The sequence below is a fragment of the Mustelus asterias genome, chromosome 25 (genome assembly GCF_964213995.1).
Source record: "Mustelus asterias chromosome 25, sMusAst1.hap1.1, whole genome shotgun sequence".
In the NCBI taxonomy this organism is placed as follows: Eukaryota; Metazoa; Chordata; class Chondrichthyes; order Carcharhiniformes; family Triakidae; genus Mustelus; species Mustelus asterias.
The window spans coordinates 20,041,048-20,064,692 of NC_135825.1; the positions used below are offsets into that span (position 1 = coordinate 20,041,048).

At 41.5% G+C, this 23,645-nt stretch overlaps 1 protein-coding gene across 1 annotated transcript; it reads left to right on the forward strand.

The window, feature by feature from the left end:
• The first annotated feature begins 8 nt into the window (after positions 1-8).
• On the forward strand, positions 9-19,664 carry wdr77 (WD repeat domain 77). Its single transcript, XM_078242212.1, has 10 exons — positions 9-164; positions 3,536-3,721; positions 5,343-5,484; positions 6,067-6,116; positions 8,966-9,036; positions 14,626-14,680; positions 15,362-15,433; positions 16,381-16,492; positions 17,111-17,179; positions 17,289-19,664. Exons 1-10 carry the CDS (start codon positions 86-88, stop codon positions 17,428-17,430), a joined length of 978 nt encoding a protein of 325 aa, XP_078098338.1. The 5' UTR covers positions 9-85; the 3' UTR covers positions 17,431-19,664.
• The last annotated feature ends 3,981 nt before the right edge of the window (positions 19,665-23,645 follow it).

A 23,645-nucleotide genomic window follows, 5' to 3' on the forward strand; every position in this document is an offset into this window, starting at 1 on the left:
GCGGGGCGCGCGCGGGGTCAGGTGTCGAGCGGAAGCACGCGGGCGCTACTCGGACTGGCAGAGAGACCGAGAGCCGCCGCCAGTGATGGAGAACCGCTGGGGAATCCCGCCCAACGCGCCCGCCTGCATGGAGAGGCACCTGGACTCGCTTCACTACCGGAAAGGTAACGCGGCAGGAGGAGGATCTCTCCGCGGCTGGTCTCCCCCCACTCTGCTGGAAATTCACATTTCATTGAAAGTTATTGTCATTGTCGCCGCGGTGCCGGCCGATGAACCCTGAGGGGAAGGGGGAGGGGAATGGGGGTGGAAGGGGGAGGGGAATGGGGGTGGAAGGGGGAGGGGAATGGGGGTGGAAGGGGGAGGGGAATGGGGGTGGAAGGGGGAGGGGAATGGGGGTGGAAGGGGGAGGGGAATGGGGGTGGAAGGGGGAGGGGAATGGGGGTGGAAGGGGGAGGGGAATGGGGGTGGAAGGGGGAGGGGAATGGGGGTGGAAGGGGGAGGGGAATGGGGGTGGAAGGGGGAGGGGAATGGGGGTGGAAGGGGGAGGGGAATGGGGGTGGAAGGGGGAGGGGAATGGGGGTGGAAGGGGGAGGGGAATGGGGGTGGAAGGGGGAGGGGAATGGGGGTGGAAGGGGGAGGGGAATGGGGGTGGAAGGGGGAGGGGAATGGGGGTGGAAGGGGGAGGGGAATGGGGGTGGAAGGGGGAGGGGAATGGGGGTGGAAGGGGAGTGAGTAATTATGAGCGGGTCTGTGGCGAGGGGACTGGCGAGTTGGGGGGGATCAGGTGAGGAGAGAATAGTGAGGGGCAGAGATTTGGGAGGATTGTGAGAGGGGCTGAGGTGGGGGAAACGTGAGGGGAATCATTGGTGGGGAGGGGGTATGTGAGGTTGGAAAGGTGAGGGAACTGTGGGAGGGGGATCGTGAGGGAAGGGGAACTGAGAGTGGGGGTGGTGGGGGGGATTGTGATGGGGAAACTGGGTGAGGTGCAGTGTGAGGGGTAAGAGGTGTGGGGGCGGCAAGAGAGATGAGAGGATATGTGAGGGGAACACGAGGGAGAGATGGGGAGGACGAATGAGAGAGTGGGGCTTATGAGATGAGGAATGATGGGGAGAGGCAAATGGGAGAAGGGGAAAATTCGAGATGGAGAATGAGGTTGGAATATTTGGGGCGGGGGCAGAATGCAGCGAGGTGACAAATTGGGAGAGGGAATGAGGGGAGGTGGAAATGGGTTTGGCGCAATGCTGAATGGCAGGGGAGTGGGAATGGAAGAGGGGAATGGTGTGGAAAGGGGGGAGAAATGTGGTTGGGGCATTGGGCAAATGGGATTGGGGTGGAATGTGAGGCAACGGAGATAGGAATGGGCGAGAATATGGGAACTGGTAAAAGAGTGGGTGGGAGAGCGGCACTTGGGAGGGTGGGTTTGGACAAGGAGGTTTGGGTGGGGGAATGAGTAAGGGGTAGTGTGGTGATGAGGGGGGCTAACACTGACTGAGATATTGTCAGATAATTTTGAGACCCTAAGTGTCATCTGCATCGAGCTAAAACTTCAAATGTCAAGCATTTTGCATGAAGTATTTTTTCACCGTTTGTTGAATTTAAAGTTTTACTTGTGTTGTGAAGCTCTTTGACTTAAGTGCACAAATTATTTTTCAGTCATTAAAAAGTAGTTCACTCTGAAGTTGCACTAAATCAACAGCTGCTTGGAATGAGAAGCGATCATTCAGCCTCTTCTGATTCCTTTTGTTCCTTGGCACACGCTCGGTCTCAGTTCTTATTTCAGGGATTGTGCTGCCAAATTTCAGATGGAAATGTGTCATTCCAGTGTTGAGAAAATAGCGGGATTTTTTTGGCATGCTCATTATTTAGGGTGATCTGAATCAATAATATAGTTTTTATGCATTTTGTTATGAGTTTTAATGTTGGACTGAGCCCTCATTTTTGAATGCAGGAGAGCTAGTGAACATTCAGGGACCACACACAAATCCAGCGGGCTGTTTTTATTTTTTGCTATTACATGTGCAATTGTTATAAAGCTCTTGGGTTATTGATTAAATATGCTCTGTCATATTAAGTGATATCAGTGAGAAAAGTCTCATGTTTGATTCTTTGCTAAGTTATACAACGTTAGCATCAGTAGGGGGCTGCTGAAGCTGATTTTAAGTGTGGTGCTGACTTCATCAGACCATACTAGAATGAGATTGAGTGTGTTTCCCCTGGTGAGAATTTAAAACATGGAGGCACAGTCTCAAAATAAATAATTGTCTGTTTAGGACTGTGATGAGAAATATCTTCATTCAAATTGTTGTGAATCTTCGGAAATCTGCAGCACAGAGCTGTGAATGCTTGCTTGTTGAGTATATGCAAGGCAGAGGTTGATTTTTGGGGTTCTAAAGGAATTAAAGGGTGCGAGGAAAATGGAGTTTTGAGGGTTGAATCTTATCTGTCTTGTGAACACTGGCAATTGTAATTCTTGTGAGGGATATGTATGCTGGAAGTTAACTACAACTTTCATTTACATAGTCCCTATGTAATCATCCCAAGGCACAAGTGAGAACTTGTGAGAAAAGACACCGAGCCACAGGAGGAGATAATCTGTGGAAATGACCAATGGCTTGGTCAAAGGAATAGGTTTTAAGGCATATCTTAAAGTAGGAAAATGAGGCAGGAATGGTTACTGAGGTAATTCCAGAGCTTTGGGCTCTGAAAACAGGGCCAACAGCAGTGGAGCTATGAAAATCGATGGTGCATCAACATACCACAGATCTGGAGAAAGTTACCGCGATTGAGGAAAGGTGAGATCAAAGGCGTATTTGGAAACCAGGTTGAGGGTTTTAAAATTGTGGTGATGGAAGACTGGAAGTCAGTTTTGGTCAGCAAACACAGTGGTGATGGGTGAATTGGGCTTGGTATACATTAGAGCACAGGCAGTGGAGCTTTTGATGGGCACCAAGTTCTATAAAGTGGAAGGTGAATGTGGCCAGGTGAACATTGGAGTAAATCAGGATTCGAGAAAATAAAGATCAGCATGAGTTTAAGTTTTGTTCCTCTGGCCTACTGCATACTTTCAACAATTTTATTTTAATTTCCAACTTACTGCATTTTCTTTTTTCTTTCTATGCTTGCTCTAGGCATTTTTATTTGTGTTAGTCTCTGATGTCTTTTTAACAACTTTGCTATTTGCATGATCTTTTGATGCCTTTCCATAGCCCCATTAAGCTGACTGTTTATTCCGTTTAATCTATTTTCTCTTTATTCCATTAGCCCATTCTCCATTAAAGTGGTTGGTCATTGTTTTCTTACTGTGATTGTAGCATCTGTACACACGATCCCTCTCCCTGCTTCTCCATTTTCAGTTAGGAATAAGTGCTGTACATCAAACATGAATTTTTCCTTTTCATTTTGCGTATGTGTACATGCAGCACTTAATCATTTTATTTCATTATTCATTCATTTGGTTGTTGCAGCACAGTAATTAACAGATATATTTTTCCTGCTCAGGCCTAAATGAAGTTGCTGTATCTGTTATTCATTATAGATGGAGCACTGTTACTTGGAGCATCTACGTTATCTGGGCGCAGTTGGTTGGGTTCTATTTGGTTGTTCAAAGACCCCCTCAAAGCCCCAAATGAAGGATTCTGCACGGTTGGTGTCCAGACGCAGGCAGGGGTGGTGGATACGTGCTGGGTTTCTGACAGAGAAATTCTTGTCGCATCTGATTCTGGTAAGGCTGTGTTTTAAGTACTTCTCTGAGTGATAAAAATTACTGCCTAGGAGACCATTTAGCTTGCAGGGGTTCCACTAGTGCTAGATTATCAATGATGCTTTTCTTTGTTTTTCCCTCTACCATTTTATCTTCCTGTTCAAATGAGCAGTTGGACCATAAGTATTTGTATACTTTCTAAAATGGTTCTAACTTGATTTAGTTTTTGGGCAGAGAAATGCTGGGAAATTTATAAACTGGTAAACTAGAACAATGTCTTTTGGGATGTGCATACAACTGATCAAGCTTGAGTGTTTGATATCATGCTTGGAGTCATAGAGTTTTACAGCATAGAGAGTCCCTTCGGCCCATTGTGTCTGCGAAGGCTAACAAGCACCAATCTAATCCTATTTTCAGCACTTAATTCATAACCTTGTCTACTAAGGCCTTTTAAGTGCTCATCTAAATACTTGTTGTGAAGGTTCCTGCATCTACCACCCTTTCAGGCAGAGTTCCAGATTCCCATCATTCTTTGAGTGAAAAAGGTATTTCCTCAAATCCCTAAATCTGTCCCCTGATTATTGATCACTTTACTAAGTGGAAAAGTTTCTTCTTCTTCTTCTTTCCCCCCCCACCCCCCTCCCCTCCCTCACTTTCTCTCTCTCCCCCCCCCCCCCCTCCCTCCTCCCAGTAACCACAGTCTAACCAGCCTGTCTTCATGGCTGAAATGCTCCAGTCCAGGCAACATTCTGGTGAATTTCCTCTCCACCTTTTCTAGTGCATTGCATCTTTCCTATGGTGTGGTGACCAGAACTGCACACAGTACTTTGGCTGTGGCCTAACAAGCATTTATATAGCTCCGTCATAATCTCCCTGCTCTTACATTCTATCATGAAGACAAGATTCCCATATGCCTTCATAACCACCTTATCTACCTATCCTGCGTTCAGGAATCTTTGGACATGCACCCCAGCGTCCCTCTGGTCCTCTGTCATTCCTTTCCTCCTACCGTGCATTATGTATTCCCTTGCCTTGTTAGTCCTCTCAAAATGCATAACTTCACACTTTCCATTTGCCATTCTTTTGCCCATCTGACCAGCCCATCCATATTGCCCTGTAATCTAAGGATTTCTTCCTTGCTATTTACCATATCACCAATTTTCGTGTCATCTGCGAACTTAATGATCATAACCCCCAAATTTATGACTAGATCATTAGTATACACTACAAACAGCAAGGGTCCCAGCATCGATCCCTGCGGTACACCACTGGACACAGACTTCCAGTCACACAAGTAGCTGTTAACCATCAATCTCTGCCTCTGGCCACTAAGCCTATCTTGGATCCAATTTGCCAAATTGTCCTGGATCCCATGGGGTCTTACCTTCTTGATTAGTTTTCCAGCCCAGAGAGTTATCTTACTATACTAAGTATTATACACCACTGTATTTAACAGAAAGCAAATGCGATGAGCTACATGATGTTTAATACCCTCAAGCAATTTTTAAATTCATTCATGTGCTTACAGACATTACTGACAGGACCAGCATTTATTGCCCATCCCGAAAAACATTGTGCAGTTTGAACCTTTTGTTGGAACAAGTCTTCACTTAATTCCCGTTGTGTTTTACTCTTTCTGCAGGTGCTGTAGAATTGTGGGAGGTGGCTGAGAGTGAAACTGTGATGGTGAGCAAGTTCTGTAAATACGAACACGATGACATTGTTACTAAAGTGAGTGTGCTCTCTGGTGCAACACAGGCGGTTAGCAGCAGTCTAGATTGCAGGTTGGTAACAGCATCGTTCTTGCACCATCTAACCGTGCTTATCTGAACATGTCTTGCTTGTACAGTCAGCTATAACTGTCACCCGTTGTTTGTGGGTTTTGAATGAGCAAAGGAGCCTTGGAGCTTGAGCTGTTCTGATCCAAGCTCCTTTCCAATTTTTTTTAATGCTTAACTTCATTAATGCTCATCAGGTTTTTTTTTTGAGCAAGTGATGGTGCAGAGGCCTTGGATATTACATTACTTCTGTGAAATCAGATTTTATATAAATATAAGCATTGGTGGTAATGAGTGGTTTCCCAGCACTATGCATGCATAACAAATCAATTTTTAGATTCTGAAATCTGCAGGAGTTAAAACCACCAATATTTTAAAGTCTTTATTTCACAGTATACAATAAGAATATAATCGGCAAACTAGTAAGTTTTTAAAAAGGTATTGTATAATTTTCTATCACTAGCTTTTATTCCTACCAGTTAAGCATGGCAATTTGCACATAACTGAAATTGAACTCCAAAAAATAATTGGGGCATACTGTGTAAGGTTTAGCTTAACCTATAATGACCATGCACTTTCATTTATTAGTGTGAAGATTTGGGACCTAGGACAGAAAACCGTGTTGATCTCTTATCAAGGTAAGAAGCAACAAATATGACTAGCAATTTTGTCACTCCCGCGCATTGCTCAGACCCATTAAGCAGTTGATTTTGATAGGTATAACTCCTATGTTTTGCTGACATCTCACTGATGATTGCTATTTCTTTGGGTTACTGAAATATATGAAACAAATGTTCAAAATATTCGCTAACTTTGAGAAACCCATTAGTGAAAAAACTTGTTAACCATGCACAACTGTCAGTAGAGATTTGCTTGGTCAAACTCAGTTATAATCTCAGACGAGTCCTGCAATATTGTTAGGGTCCGGTTAGGGATCAGTGACTTTTGTTGTAAAGAATGAAATTTGAAATCCCAGTTACTTATTAAGAGAACAAAGACGCAAGCTTCCACAGTTTTAAACAAGCAGAGTTTTAATATGAGTCAATAAATTTCTTACACTCTGACATTCAGAATTAATATGAGGTGAACATGAATTAACATATATACTGCAGTTGAACACACCACAAACATTAACTAACAGACACACCCAAGACAAGTCCTACAAACCTCTCAGCAACATGATCAGATATCAGTGATCACTGAGTTATAAAGATCCTTTAAACTCTGTCTTCCTTCGGGGGGATTTCAGCTCCTCTGTCAAGGATATAGCTTCGGATTTTCCTCAACAACAGGCCCTAGCGACTCTCACTTCCCATTTTCACAATCTCTTCTCACGAGACAGTGTCCCACTGGATTTACAACAGAACACCAGAAACTGAGCTGCGCGGCCTATCTTCTACTACACTGTACCCTCACACAGGAAATGCCAAAATATGCCAGGAGTTGTTGTCCACTGTCTCCTTGTGAGGGAGGAGGTTTCAGGAACTTGACCCAATCGTAATGAAGGAATGGTGATTTATTCCCAGGTGACTCCGAGGGAAACTTGGAGGCGATGGTGTTCCCATGTGCCTGCTGCCCTTGACCTTCCAGGCAAAGGGTGAATTGGGCTAGAGAGCCGCTAAACCTTTGAGATTTTGAGAGTTGCATGTGTAAACTTAGTTGTGTTAGCTGCAACCATTAAAATATCTTATAGCATTTTTGTATGAAGAACCCATCATGTCATTTCCACACTTACTAAAAATGACTTATTAACATACTAATGAACATGATATAAGCGAACCCAAAGCTTAACTTAGCCATTGATATTCCGTTATAAGAGCTGTGCAACCTGACAACTAACGTAAAACTTTTGGAAACCAAAGAAAACTTTTACAGTGTTAAAGACTTTGAGGAAATACAGTTTTAAAAATTATTGGTAAGAAACAAACATTGTAACAATCGAACATCTATGAAATATTTTAATAGAGCATCATAAATGCTTTGCCAGATTAATGAAGTAAATGGTAACTGGAAATAACCCAACAATGCCTTGCTCACTGGCACTTCAAGCTCTTCAGTTGGATCTGTTTCATTGCATAATATAAGGTCAGCAGGAATCGATGGGTTACTTGCATTGTAAATCTGTGCTGTTATCAATTCTCCATCTGTGTGCTCTGCCCCTCTCACCTGGCAATTGACTATGTTTCTAGCTCGCAAAAAAACATCTACAGCTACTGCTAATTGACTTACTTTGGACCATTTCATGTGGCCACCCTATTCCGATAAGAGCAAATAATTTTATTTCCTTTTCCCCTCAAACTCTGCATCTCTGAGCTCAAGTATTTAAATAATTGTTATTACGCAAACAGCTTGAGGACCAGATTCAAAGAAAAAACTCCCAAAGCCCAGATGCGGCCTGTGGACTATAGTTTTCCCATCCCTGTTCTGCGGTAGTGGTTGTAGATTGGTAGGTGCTTTTAAGGAAGTCTCGGTTAACTGCTATAGTGAAGCTCGAAGGTGGTGTACATTGTGACCAATGAGCACCGGTGCTGGAGGGAGTGAATCTTTCAGGTGGTTAATGGGGTGCCAGTCAAGCGGGCTACTCTGTTCTGGATGGTGCCGAGCTTCTTGAGTGTTGTTGGAGCTGCACTCATCCCTGCAAATCGGGATTATTATGTCTCACTCCTGACTTGTGCCATGTAGATGGTGGATGAACTTTGGGGAGTCAGAAGGTGAGTTACTCACTGCAGAAGACACAGCCTCTTATTGTCTTGTAGCCAAGGTTTTTAAGTAACTGACCCAGTTATACTTCTCGGCAACTGCTATCCCCAGACATTTGGTAGTTTGGTAGTTCATCAGTAGTAATGCTGCTGAATGTTAAAGGGAAAGTTAAAGTTTATTAGTGTCACAAGTAGGCTTACATTAGTCGTTAGATGCTCTCTGTTGGAAATACTCATTTCCTGGTATTTGAGTTGCAGGAATGATACTTACAGGTATGTAATGTTGCACTTTGAGTATGAACTCCCACCAGATAACTTGTTTTCCATCATTAATTGACATAGGGGAGTTGAGATTTACAGAACACATTTCTGATGTTTGGAAGTGAGAACGATCAGTTTAATTTCAATGGGCTAGAAAGGTATTATACTCAGGTATACACTTGCACTAGATTAAAAGGTATTGAGTACTTGGGCTTTAAAGCAATGGGCAGTTTTAAAAGCTTTGTAGTCAGCAGTTTTATTGATGCAGCTATCATCTGCAATCAACTTTTCTATTTTAATAGTTAAACAAACAGATCTTCATTGACATTATTTGTGGTGAGTATCATATTGACAGGAATGTTTGAGAAAAATAAATGGTAGTGTAAATGTTAAATTCAAAATTTGTGGCAGAAATAGTTTCGTTATGATCAGAATGGTCGGGGGGGGGGATTGCTTTTATATATAAAGATACCTACATGTGTCAAGAATTGTCCGTTAATTGATTCTATTCTGATTTCTAAATACAGCGCATTCAGGGCCTGTGACTTGTGTATCCGCCTGCCCAAGCAATGAGAATCTCTTCCTCTCTTGTGCTCAGGTAAAGTGAATAATATTTTAAATATTTAAAGTTAACCTGTCTACTGGTCAAGTAGAAACATTCCCTTAAAATGAGGGATACATAATAAGCATTGAATGTCTTTCAGAGCTTTCAAATTTTGTTGGGTTATATAAATCTGAGAAAACCAACAAACTTCATAACTCATTGGACCTGATCTATCTCTAATGCAATTGCAAGTGCACATTTAGTCATGTAAATGTCCATGTACTGTCCAGTTGTGTAGAGAATTTGACTTTTTTTCACTGTGGATGTGGGCAAATTTAACTATTGCCTGGATTTCTTTCTTTCGTAGAGTGAGGGTGATGTTGGCAAGGTTTGTTATCAATCTCTAATTGCCCTTGCAAAGTGGTGTTGAGCTGCCGCCTTGAACTGTTGCAGTGAAATGGTGTAGCTACATCGTTGAAAGGGTGTCCCAGGATATTGACCCAGTGACACCAGAACAGCAATATAGTTCCAAGTCAGGATGGTATGTGGCTTGGAATAGAACTTGCTAGTGGCGATGTTGTCATGTGTCTTGAGTTCTTCTAGGTGGCCGAGGTTGTGGGTTCGGAGGATGCTGTTGAAGGAGCATTAGCGAGTTACTGAAGTGCATCTTGTATTTGGTACCCCCTAGCTTGGTGCTAGAGGGAATATGTTTAATATGATAGATATTATGTCACTTGAGGGTTGCTTTGTCCTAGATGGTATTGAGCTTGAATGTTGTTGGAGCTGCACTCTACCAGGAAAGTGGAGAGTATTCCTTCACATTCCTGACTTGTGCCTTGTAGATGGTGGATAGACATTGGGAGAAATGTGGTGAATTACCTGTTGCTGAATTCCCAGCCTCTGACCTACTTATATTTATATGGCTGTTCCAGTTATGTTTTTGGTCAATGGTATCCCTCAGGATGCTTGCGGTAGGTGATATTAAAGCAGTTGAACATCAAAGGGGAAGCAGATTAGATTCTCCTTTGCTGGAGAGGGTCATTGCTTAGCACTTGTGTGGCTCTGATGTTACTTGCCACTTAGCAGCCCGGGCCTGAATGTTACTCAGGTTTTCCTGCAGACTGGCATGAACTGTTTTACCATCTGAGGAATGTCATGATGTTACACTCAGCCAAATGCTGCCTTGATGTTCAGGGCAGTCACTCACTTCTGGAATTTGGCTCTTTTGTCCACATGTGGAACAAGACTAATGAGGTCCGGAGCCAAGTGTCCTAGTGGAAAAGCATCAGAAAGCATGCTGTTACTGAATATTAGCAACTTGACTACACTGAATGACACCTTTCCTCACTTTGATTATTGAGAGCAGACTGATGGGGCAATAATTGGCTGGGTTTCGTTTTGTAGCCAGAACATACTTGGGTAATTTTACGTATTGTCAAGTAGATGCCAGTTTTGCAGCTGTACTGAAACCACATGGTTATGAGCACAGCTGGTTCAAGAGCACAAGTCTTTGGCACCACAGCATGATGTTTAAAGTTTATTTATTAGTCACAAGTAGGCTTACATTAACACTGCTATGAAGTTACTGTGGAATTCCCCTATGTTGTCAGGACCCATAACCTTTGCGGTTTCCAGTGCCTTCAGTCATTTCTTGATATTGAACTGTTGAAGACTACCATCTGTGGTAGGAGTAATAATATGAAACTCAATATTCACTCCACTAATGTTTGCGACTCTTGGGGGCCACCCGTGCACAAATAATGCGGAATCCTAAAGTTGAAGTCAATGATGGTACACTTCTCCAGAGCATGCACTGTTGAGGTGCCCCTACCCTTTCCACCCGCCTCCCACACAATGTCACAACCCCTGCATTGGATAGAAATCAATTGAATTGGTATGAACTTCCTATAAGAACTCTTACGCTGTGAAAATCTGTGGACAAAGTTAGACCTTGTTGAATGAGGTGTAACTGAGTTTTTAATAAAATACCAAATGCCTTCACTGGCTCTGAAAATTGTCATTATGAAATGCCAAATTTCTCCCTAATAAAAGAATTCCTCATTTTTAAAAATGGTTTTCTTAATCAAATCAATTCATTTCACTATCTGAAAATTAAAAGTGATGGATATTAATGCTTTTAACTTCCTGTTTTTCTGTGTGACTACTTGAACGTAATTGGCTAGTTGCCTGCTTACTGACCTCTCTGCTGCTGTATGCCAAGCCACCCCCTTGATATTGTGTCCGATTATGGTCAGCTGGGAAAGGGAAAACCACGCCACACAGATCATCAGGGTCAATGGTTAATGCTGCAACTTCGCCAATGGCCTCAAAATCTGGGCCCATATCTTTTATACATTGCTTAGAAGTAATTGCGGCTAGCAATGTGCTCGTTGCAAAGAATGTCAAGTTATTGTATTCACCAACTCGACCATCCGCCTCCATTGCGAGTAGTGACAAAATATATAATTTGACACCAACATTGAGGGCGAAGAGAAAGCCACAAATTTAAGGATACAGTAAGACATCTCACAACACCAGGTTAAAGTCCAACAGGTTTATTTGGAAGCGCAAGCTTTCAGAGTGTTGCTCCTTCATCAAGTGAGTCGTAACTCAGTGTGACACACCTGATGAAGGAGCAGCGCTCTTGAAGCTCATGATTCCAAATAAACCTGTTAGACTTTAATCTGGTATTGTGAGACGTCTTACTGTGTCCACCCCAGTCCAATGCCGGCATCTCCACATCTTAAATTTAAGGAAGTCAAACCTTGAAGAAATGAAGTGACTTACGATAAAGTGGGCTTAACTATTGAAAGGTATAACTACAGACAAACAGTGGGAAACATTCAAAGAACTATTTAATACTGTACAAAATCAGTACCTATCCCACAAGGGGAAAAAACATCATTTGTGTAGTTGAACAATCATGGTCACCAAATAAGGTAAGGGACAGTGTCCAGCCAAAGGGAAAGGTTCAGTCAAACTCCAATTGATTGCAACATGAAGTGAGGAAGTTATGTTTCTCAGTTGTCCAGAACCTTTGTCAGTTTTGATCCGGGGTGTTGCTTTCAGTTTTGGACACCGCATCTCGGAAAGGATATTCTGGCGTTGGAGGGGCTGAAAGAGTTAAATTCTTCAAACAGATTGTATAACCTTGGGTTTGTATTTCCTTCAGCCTCGGGAGCCAAGGGTGATTCATCGGGTTCTTTAAAATGATAAAAGGATTTAATAAAGTAGATACATGGATAACATTTCCTCTGGTGGAAGAATCCAGAATAAGAGGATATAATCTTAAAATTAGAATTGGGTTTTTCAGGTGACAGTTTTTCCTACAGGAAATGAACAGTAGTGGAACTGTGGAACACTGATTCCTTGCCCTTCCCCCATTGGCACAATCCCACTTCCACCCAAAACCATATGAATGGTGGATCTCTTGAAACTTTGAAGACAAAAATTAATTGACTTTTGTTAGTAAGGGCATAAAAGGGCCAGGGAGCAAAGGTAGGTAAGTGGATTTGTTGTACAGATCAACCATGACCTAATAGAAAGGCGAAACAGACGCCAAGGGCTGACAGCCAAAACCTGTTCTTTTTTTTCCTCCCCTCCAGCTGTAATTCATGTAATTGTATGGTTTTAGTGGCACTGAGTGTTCAGGTACTCCAAACGCATGACCATTCCTTGTGTGTGAGCTGAGCCTGAAATCTGTCCTTGCCCAACATTCCTGTCTCCTCATAGACATACTCAGATCAGTTTATTCTCACTGGCGGGAAATGTTCAGTAGTAAAGGGAAGTGAATATCCTGGATTAATTCCTCCCCCGTCCTCCAGTCTCTCCTCAGCTGCGACCAATTTTAGTTATCTAGCTGCTACCTTCGTTGGCATCCATAACTTAGCATAGATTTGGGACCTTCCAATGTGATTGGTCAATATGGCTAAGCACTGTACTATATACATCATTTGTGTATTTACTCAGCGAGTCAAATTGTGAAGCTAAATAATAAGCTTAGTTTCCAGTTGTATCGTGGTAAAGAAAATGACATTTTATATTAAGGAAATTCATAAAACAGGGTTTTAAAATTCCAGGTAGGGAGGAACGTTTTGTTATGATCTCTATAGAAACAATAATGTTGAAAAATAACTTTGAACTTGCAGTTAATAGCTGATAAGGATGACCTGGCAGGATTTTGTGCTTTAAAACCTTTACTATAACAAATGACTAAAACACCACTGACTGAACACTGTTTTTGTAGGCGAATTATACTTTAAACTACAGAAATGAATTCTCCCCTTCTGAATCGCCACTTTGCCAAGTAGTGACTTTGACTGTCGAGAGGCGCTTTACACAATTTTCAGAGTTTCCTAAATCCATAATCAGCAGCAAAGCCTGTTGCAATGATTCTTACACCAGGATAAATCTCACAGAATCCTTAGATGGATATGGGATGTGTTTTTTCAACTAGAAATAGTCTCTCTCCTGCATTCAGCTGTGGTAGCTCACAAAACCAAACAGCCTCTTCTCTCTGGCCACAAACATCTGATGTCAGTCTGTGATATTCATTGATTTATAGAGAAGCCAGTAACCTGATCTCAAAAATGATTTCCTCTGCCCTCTTTCCCACGACAATATGCAATACATTAACCTTGCACCCAGATAGAAATACTGATTAACTAATCTTAACTCCATCTAAGCAGTAAACGGACAGTTTATGTCATAGCTATTTGCAAACTGATACTTTCAATACCTTTCTTGTACTTTGGGAGACACTGAGTTTACCTAATGTGAACTCAGGGTCTGCTGCCATTGTCTCTAAGTGTAAATACACCTCCTTCCCAGTAAAACAATCTAAGACTTCCTTTGATCTCAAACCACTCATGCTAAATGTTAGGCAAACTTTAGAACAGATTATATGGCCCCTTTATTTTAACCTAAATTTAAAAACAGTCCAGAGTATAATAATCCTGTAAACCTCAACAAAGGTTGTAAGTTATTTTTGTGCTTTCATGTGCATTTTTAATTCTGCATGAAATCTTTTGGTACTTAAAACAAATATGAGCATGCACTGAGAACCTGGGTAGAAATTATAATCAGGCAATAATTATTTAATTGGCATTTTGGTGATACACGCTGACATCTCATGAGAGGTAACAGACAATATATAAGTGTTGGACAGAAAAGCATGTTCTTCTCTAACAGAGTGAGGAGCAATAATTGAATTCTGATTTAATATCAGATTTAAGTTTGCAAGTCAATTCCTGTCTGTTTGGATTAAGAATCAAACTGATTACATACTAAGAGATTTAATTTGAGCTCCATGGTGCATGTTAGAATCACATAGTAATGCGGTCTAATAACACTCCACCAAACAAAGAGTTCATGTTTCTTAGCCCTTGAAACTATGCTTAGAAAGTAAAATAACTTTAAAATTTAAATGTGAATGAACGGGTTATTAAAATTAGTCTATAAAAGGTATGAATTGAAACTTTTGCATGTCCAGCTGTTAAACCCCATGACAATGTAGGTTTGGATTCTGGTCTGCTATTTGTGTACCCCACCTTAGTTGAACCCTGTCTGCCAACAGAGATATAACTCAGCAAATATTTTAAATAAAAACAACCCCTCTTTTTCGATTGATTTTTCCTCTTTCAGGACAGGAGACTTTTACTATGGGACAGAAGAAATTCCAAACCAGCATTGCGGATTGGTGTGTATTTTGCCTCCATTTAGTGATGTCTGTGTTTGATCAATAGTGATTTCAACTTCCAGGCTTGTTATCTACATTTCTTGTTAGTTTGTGCTGTCCAAAAGACAGGTTGGGATGTTTTAATGTCTAGGTCATATATGTGAAACCTGAATGTGTCCTCTCCATCCCTGATTAATAAGTTTTTGCATTTAGAAAATCCATTAATGCAAACTGGCAGCAAAATATTGCAAAGTTCCATAGTTGGATCAGCTAAAGTGGAGATTGACTATAACAGACTTTATTACACTATTTAGAGCTATGTGAGAAATATTCATACATCTTTCATCATGAATAGATTGACTCTAGACTTGGGTGTAAACACAATAGAGAGAAACCAATATAAACAGTTCTTGGATTCACAGTTTGTTACTTTATTATTGAGGATCCTAGAAGCTAGGCCATTGTTCATGTTGCAAATGGAGGGAGCAGAAGGATAATTTGGGAAGTATTGATTAACCAATGCCAAACTTCGGTTTTAAGTTGAAAGGAAGAGTGAAAGGTACAGGATTTTCATGGTTCTAATGTCCTTGGAAGTAATGAATCAGATAGACTCATTTTAATTTGCAGAATTCTGTTGTATTCTGTGTCTAGCTGTTGATCCAGTTCATGACAAGTTTTTCTAAATGTTAAATCTGATTTCAGAAATGGGATCATTGCGATCTTCTCCAACCAGTGTTACATGGCATCCACAGAAAGAACAAGTCATTGCTTTTGGTAACGTGATTCCAAATCAACAGTTTGTGCTTGTTTATTTCTTTTCAATATCAACCTTTATTAATAGAAGCACTGTTAAGCAATTAGAAAAGTAAGTTTTTGGTGTGAGATCTGATAAAAGGGAAAGATGACAGGTAAACTAATCCAGGTGTGCCAGACTCGAGGTGAATATAATTGCTATTCACTTATGAATATGTGTGTTTCTGTTTAAATTATTATATTTAAATTTTCCATTGCTGTCATTTATAACATAACAGCTATCCAATTTGTTTTACTGTGTTAATTCACATTTAAGCATACTTGTTGCATTTGTGGGGAAAAAAGAAATCCTTTTCGGAACTGTCAAGAATTAATTTTGAGGATGAGAAAATAATGACCAAAAAATGGCCACTCAGACTAATCAAGCCTGTAGTGTCTAAAGACTTTTCAGAATTTGCATTTCCTGACACACTTGAAAACGACATTTAAAACTTGAATTGGGGAATTAATAGCTTGTAAAGTGTTTAGGTTGGGTAAAATATTTTTTCTGTAATAATTAGCCACTATCAAATTTCTGACTCATGGTTTTAGAGATGTTTTAAATCTACATTATTTTGTACTTAAATGATCTGATTTGCATTTGAAGCTAGGCCATTTTATACATGTTAGAAAACAGTTTGCTTCTATAATTAATAGAACAAAATTTCCTTTACATATTAAATTCTGGTAATAGGCTTTTTTGAGTTTTAATAGTTTGTGCATGCTACTTTTGTTATCATAAAAGATAATGCTTTTTTTCTACAACTTAAAGGCTATATGTTGACATGTTTTAATGCTGCTTTTAGTTATAAGCTGCATATTTAGAAGATTGTTTTTTTCACTGAACCATCTGTATGGGATCTATTTAGAAAATAGCATTGTAGTTATGTTAATTGCTTTTCTAAAGCTACATTATTTTAACTTAACAGGCACTGAAAATGGAATTGTTGGTGTAAAAAGCTTACAGAAACAAGCTGATTCCATTCAGACATCAGCGGTACATTCGCGGACTGTTTCTGGGCTGCAGTTTTCCTCACACAGGTAATTTGATGGCTACTTTCAGGAACATTGGATAGCTTATTAAAAATTCATACTGATTGAATAGTCCTACGCCAGTGACTTTTGCTGTTTTGTGTTAACAAAGGGACGGCTGGTACTGATTAGTAGTGAGATGTGTTTTTTTTAATTTTCGATATGAAAAAATACTGCCGTGTTTTGCTATGCTACCAGTTACGGTGAAATTGCCCTGGCTTTGTTTTTCATCACAGTAAGAGTTTTAACAACACCAGGTTAAAGTCCAACAGGTTTATTTGGTAGCAAATACCATAAGCTTTCGGAGCGCTGCTCCTTCGTCAGATGGAGTGGAAATTCTTTTTCATCAGCCAAGTTAAAGCTAAGACTATATCAAAGCAGTTAGATCACTTAATCCTGCGATTTTGTTTTGCTGAAAAATAATGCCCTACGAGGTGCATTCAATATTTCATACCAGGACACACACATTATTGTTCCAGAACTCTGGCAAAAACATGCATTAAGAGTTGCAGAGGCCATTCAGTGTATGTTGGGTTACTCTTCAGCTAATGTCTGACAAGAGTAGGAAAGGTATAAGTAGAACCCTTTCATCTTGCAGTGAGTGATGTTTCGCCATTTATTTTGCAGCTCTCCCCTTTTGGCTTCAGTCAGTGAGGACTGTTCGCTGGCTGTTGTTGACATCAACCTCTCAGAAGTGTAAGTGACTGAAGGTTCTGCAGTCTGTGCAGAAATACATTACTTTAACTAGTAGCAAAAAAAATCTTGTTTGTCCGTAAACTGATCTTTTTTCAAATTTTATTTTTAGGTTTAGGAATAAATCACACAAGGACTTTGTTCGAAGCGTGTGCTGGTCACCTCTGAATTCTGATCTGCTCAGTACAGCAGGATGGGACCATCAGGTTCTACATCACACGATCAGCTTAGATAAGGATGTAGATACGGCATGAGAAGATGACGTAGTATTCAAAGTGCTTCTTTTGTACCTTTTCTATAACCATATTACATCTTTCAAACTGTGTTCTGAGGAAAAGTAATCACACGGGTGTATCATCGGGAAACCCAAACGCCAAAGTAGTGATAGAGAAAAGAAGTGTGGCGGCGGGTGGTGGGGGGGGGAGGGGGGAGGAGGTGTGAGGGAGTCATTCTTATTAACACTCCAAATTTCTGTTTGTAAAAGTTACTAACCTCACCAAATTCTGTACCCCTGTCCCATCAAGCTCTAAAGAACATGTGCACCCACCTAGTTTTGCTCTGTGAGAGCAGAGTGCGAGTAAGATAACGATGTTTTATCTTTTGTTGTGGGCTTGTAGAATGTCATGTATTAGAAATGGGTAGCCAACTGGACCTCTGATATTCATAATTCAGTGGCTTGAGAGATATTTTGGTAGCCTGGAGCTACTGGATTACTGTGAATTTTGATCCCTGCTACTGTGTTTCACATTGTTTAGAATGAGGAAGAAAAGGATTAAAAGAAACTTTTAAAAGTGATATAAGTTTGTCTGTTTTTACATATTTTGTGCATACTCACATTGTTAGAGGAACTATCCCACTGCAAGAGTATATATTACAAGGCTCAAAGGAGAAGATCGAATATAATTAGTAAAATTCAGCAATGCTGACCACAAATGTGACAAAATCCAAAAATAAACTTCCATGTTATACATAAGCAAGAATGAATGCACTTTGTAAAAGAAAAACTGAATGGAAGGTTTTCCGCTATTAGAGTGACTCTCTGAATCACTAAAAAGTCACTCCCTGGGACTTGTATTAATGCACTGCAAACAGTTTTACTTTAGGAACCCTGGTATAACCCTCGTTCCCAAGGTGTATGTCAAAGTATACAATCTCATTTGTTTTATTTTTATTGACCATTAAATTGAGATGCATTTAGCAACTAGATATTCGTGTGACGGTGCACAGAGCTAATTGCTGATTTAAAAGGTTTGTTTGAGAAACTGAACATGTATATACAAAGATACCACAGGTCCAGGGAATTTCACAAATTTACTCCGTTGTCACTATCTGAGATTTTGTTAACACTGGACATACATGAAAACTGTCCTTTTTATACAGAAATGTGGGTTAATAAAAATCATGCTACAAAGACTGATGGTATGTTTAGATTGATCACCATCCATAGTGTCTATAAAATGGAGAACAGTAGAAAGAGGAGAGTGAGTGAAATTGAAGAGAAAGATCACCTTTCGTGACATCAGAACATTCCAAAAGTACTTGATGGCCAAAAAAGTACTTTTGAAGTTTTTAGTCACTTTTAATGCAGAAAATGTAGCAGCCAGTTTTGTGCATAGCAGCAGTCCCACAATGATCAGATAATCTCTTACTGATGCTGGTTGAGGAATAAATATTGATCAGCATACTGGCAAGATCTCCTCTTCAAGATGTTTACCGTCACTTCAGGGTGCAGATGTAGCTTTGGTTTAGTGAATGATACTTTCGATATTAATGATTACCTATCGGCTTCAATTATCTGCTTAGGCTTCTGGAGTGATGCTTGAATCCACAACCTTGTGCCTCAAAGGTCAATGTTGCCATTGAGCCAGGGCTAACAGGCAGTGATCAAGTTGGAGCTGTTTGGACACATTACATTCATTGGTTTTAAACTTACTTCTATGTCCAGGAAATAAAAGGATGACAGTTAAAATAAGGTTTTAAAAATAAGATTAAATGTTTTTTTGAAATAAGTTTAAGATATTCACCCTACAGGCATATGGACTGAATGGGATAGATAGTAAAGCTGACCAGACCATGAAAATGTTTCCATGAAGAATTTGAAGCATTTCTTAAATCCAACAGATTTAATTCATAATTCCCTTAATTACCTTTCATGCATCTTAATGAGCAATCTTAATCCCACAAATTTGAAACAAGTTTGTGCAATTATATTCAAAAACATTATTTAACAACATTTCCCTTCACATTTACTTTCATTTATATTACTTGGCTCACTCTAATTAGGTTTACAATATTTACTTTGATTTCTACTAAACATTCTCATCCTTAGTGTCACACTTAAATTCCTCAATCAAAATTGCATCTATACCTTGGTTTCCTCAATGTTTGTTAATACTCTGCCTTGACGCTGAAGATGAAATATTCAATGTCTGTAGCATGACTCTACATTTTCAGTGTTCGTTGAAACATTAAATATTTCATGATAGACCACATTGGAAGTCCTTTCTTCCTGAGCTGCCTTGGTGATCCTACAAAGCTGTTATATTTTCGAGTGTTTTTCAAGAAGTTGCAGGAGAGGTCCCAGAGGACTGGAGAAGGGCAACAGGGATAATCCGGGAAATTACAGGCTGGTGAGCCATACGTCAGTGGTAGGGAAATTATTGGAGAAGATTCTTAGGGACAGGATTTACTCATATTTGGAAAAATGGACTTATTAACGAGAGGCAGCATGGATTTGTGCATGAATTTGTGCAGGAAAGGTCGTGTCTCACAAACTTGATTGAGATTTTTAAGAAAGTGATAAAGATGATTGATGAGGACAGGGTGGTAGATGTTGCCTACATGGACTTTAGCAAGGTCTTGACAATGTCACGGTAGGCTGATAGAAGGTAAAGTCACATGGGATTCGCAATGAGCTGGTAAGATGGATACAGAATTGGCTTGGTCACAGAAGTCAAGAGTGTAACGATGGAAGGGTGTTTTTCTGACTGGAGATCTGTGATCAACAGTGTTCTGCAGCGATCTGTGCTGGGTGTCCTGTTTGTAATATAATGTAGGTAGTCTGATTAGTAAGTTTGTGGATGACACAAAGATTGTGGGAACTATGGATAAAGAGAAGGATTACCTGGGGATACAGCAGATTTTGATAGGTTGGAGACTTGGGCAGAGAAATGGATGATGGAATTTAATCCGGACAAATCCGGCGAAGTGATGCATTTTGGAAAGTACAGTAAATGGCAGAACCCCTAGAAGCATTAACATACAAAAGGATCTAGGCATACAGGCCCACACTTCACTGAAAGTGGCAACACTAGTGGGTAAGGTGGTCAAGAAGGTGTATGGCTTGCCTTCATTGTGTGGAGATGCCGGCGTTGGACTGGGGTAAACACAGAAGTTTAACAACACCAGGTTAAAGTCCAACAGGTTTATTTGGTAGCAAAAGCCACACAAGCTTTCGGAGCTCCAAGCCCCTTCTTCAGGTGAGTGGGAATTCTGTTCACAAACGAAGCATATAAGACACAAACTCAATTTACATGAATAATGGTTGGAATGCGAATACTTACAACTAATCAAGTCTTTAAGAAACAAAACAACGTGAGTGGAGAGAGCATCAAGACAGGCTAAAAAATGTGTATTGTCTCCAGACAAGACAGCCAGTGAAACTCTGTGGGGGTTACAAATAGTGTGACATGAACCCAATATCCCGGTTGAGGCCGTCCTCGTGTGTGTGGAACTTGGCTATCAGTTTCTGCTCAGCGACTCTGCGCCGTCGTGTGTCGCGAAGGCTGCCTTGGAGAACGCTTACCCGAATATCAGAGGCCGAGTGCTCGTGACTGCTGAAGTGCTCCCCAACAGGAAGAGAACAGTCTTGCCTGGTGATTGTCGAGCGGTGTTCATTCATCCGTTGTTGCAGCGTCTGCATAGTTTCCCCAATGTACCATGCCTCGGGACATCCTTTCTTGCAGCGTATCAGGTAGACAACGTTGGCCGAGTTGCAAGAGTATGTACCGTGTACCTGGTGGATGGTGTTCTCACGTGAGATGATGGCATCTGTGTCGATGATCCGGCACGTCTTGCAGAGGTTGCTGTGGCAGGGTTGTGTGGTGTCATGGTCACTGTTCTCCTGAAGGCTGGGTAGTTTGCTGCGGACAATGGTCTGTTTGAGGTTGTGCGGTTGTTTGAAGGCAAGAAGTGGGGGTGTGGGGATGGCCTTGGCGAGATGTTCGTCTTCATCAATGACATGTTGAAGGCTCCGGAGGAGATGCCGTAGCTACTCCGCTCCGGGGAAGTACTGGACAACGAAGGTCCATCCCAGTTCCATCCCACCATCAGACAAACAAACAAGTTCCATCCCACCATCAGACTCACCATAGACTACTCTCTGGAATCGGTTGCATTCTTGGACACACGCATCTCCATTAAGGACGGTCACCTCAGCACCTCACTGTACCGCAAGCCCACGGATAACCTCACAATGCTCCACTTCTCCAGCTTCCACCCTAAACACGTTAAAGAAGCCATCCCCTACGGACAAGCCCTCCGTATACACAGGATCTGCTCGGATGAGGAGGATCGCAACAGACACCTCCAGACGCTGAAAGATGCCCTCATAAGAACAGGATATGGCGCTCGACTCATTGATCAACAGTTCCAACGCGCCACAGCGAAAAACCGCACCGACCTCCTCAGAAGACAAACACGGGACACAGTGGACAGAGTACCCTTCATTGTCCAGTACTTCCCCGGAGCGGAGAAGCTACGGCATCTCCTCCGGAGCCTTCAACGTGTCATTGATGAAGACGAACATCTCGCCAAGGCCATCCCCACACCCCCACTTCTTGCCTTCAAACAACCGCACAACCTCAAACAGACCATTGTCCGCAGCAAACTACCCAGCCTTCAGGAGAACAGTGACCATGACACCACACAACCCTGCCACAGCAACCTCTGCAAGACGTGCCGGATCATCGACACAGATGCCATCATCTCACGTGAGAACACCATCCACGAGGTACACGGTACATACTCTTGCAACTCGGCCAACGTTGTCTACCTGATACGCTGCAAGAAAGGATGTCCCGAGGCATGGTACATTGGGGAAACTATGCAGACGCTGCAACAACGGATGAATGAACACCGCTCGACAATCACCAGGCAAGACTGTTCTCTTCCTGTTGGGGAGCACTTCAGCAGTCACGGGCATTCGGCCTCTGATATTCGGGTAAGCGTTCTCCAAGGCGGCCTTCGCGACACACGACGGCGCAGAGTCGCTGAGCAGAAACTGATAGCCAAGTTCCGCACACACGAGGACGGCCTCAATCGGGATATTGGGTTGTCACACTATTTGTAACCCCCACAGAGTTTCACTGGCTGTCTTGTCTGGAGACAATACACATCTTTTTAGCCTGTCTTGATGCTCTCTCCACTCACGTTGTTTTGTTTCTTAAAGACTTGATTAGTTGTAAGTATTCGCATTCCAACCATTATTCATGTAAATTGAGTTTGTGTCTTTATATGCTCTGTTTGTGAACAGAATTCCCACTCACCTGAAGAAGGGGCTTGGAGCTCCGAAAGCTTGTGTGGCTTTTGCTACCAAATAAACCTGTTGGACTTTAACCTGGTGTTGTTAAACTTCTTACTGTGTTTGCCTTCATTGGTCAGGGCATAGAGTATAAAAATTGGCAAGTCATGTTGCCGGTGTAGAGAACATTAGTTCGGCCACATTTGGAATATTGCGTACAGTTCTGGACGCCACACTACCAGAAGGATGTGGAGGCTTTGGAGAGGGTACAGAAAAGGTTTACCAGGATGTTGCCTGGTTTAGAGGGTGTTGGCTATCAGGAGAGTTTGGACAAACTTGGTTTGTTTTTACTTGAACATCGGAGTCTGAGGGGCAACATGATAGAAGTTTTAAAAATTATGAGAGGCATGGATTGAGTCTTTTTCCCATGGTAGAAATGTCAATTACTAGGGGACATAGGTTTAAGGTAAAAGGGGGAAAGTTTAAAGGAGATATGAAAGGCACGTTTTTTACACAGTGGTAGGTGCCTGGAATGTGCTGCTAGAGGAGGTGGTAGAAGCCGGTACAATAGCAACTTTTAAGAGGCATCTTGACAGATACATGAATAGGCAGGGAATAGAGCGATACAGACTGCATAGAGCAAAAGGTCTTTAGCAAGATGTCATGTGTCGGCACAGGCCTGGTGGGCCAAAGGACCTGTTCCTGTGCTGTACTGTTCTTTGAAATTGGTCAAGGTTTCACCTTTCAGTGGAGTGACATGAGTTGACAGCTAAATTGTTTAAATGAACAAGCACACTGTTCCTCCATCATTATGATCAGCCTAGATTGATAGAGTAACTAATCTCTCTGCCATCTTCAAGGGTCTTCCCTGCGAAGTGTCAATCCCACGCAGACACAATCATTGGGATGTCCAGTGTTGACAATGCAGAGAGGTTTATAAATATAGTA

What these genes read in the sequence shown, in the direction of transcription:
- wdr77 (XM_078242212.1), top strand. Translation starts at nt 86, where the DNA reads ATGGAGAACCGCTGGGGAATCCCGCCCAACGCGCCCGCCTGCATGGAG. An exon ending in CTCGCTTCACTACCGGAAAG is followed by an intron (nt 165 to 3,535) that starts GTAACGCGGCAG and finishes TATTCATTATAG; the next exon opens with ATGGAGCACTGTTACTTGGA. An exon ending in CTGCAGTTTTCCTCACACAG is followed by an intron (nt 16,493 to 17,110) that starts GTAATTTGATGG and finishes TTTATTTTGCAG; the next exon opens with CTCTCCCCTTTTGGCTTCAG.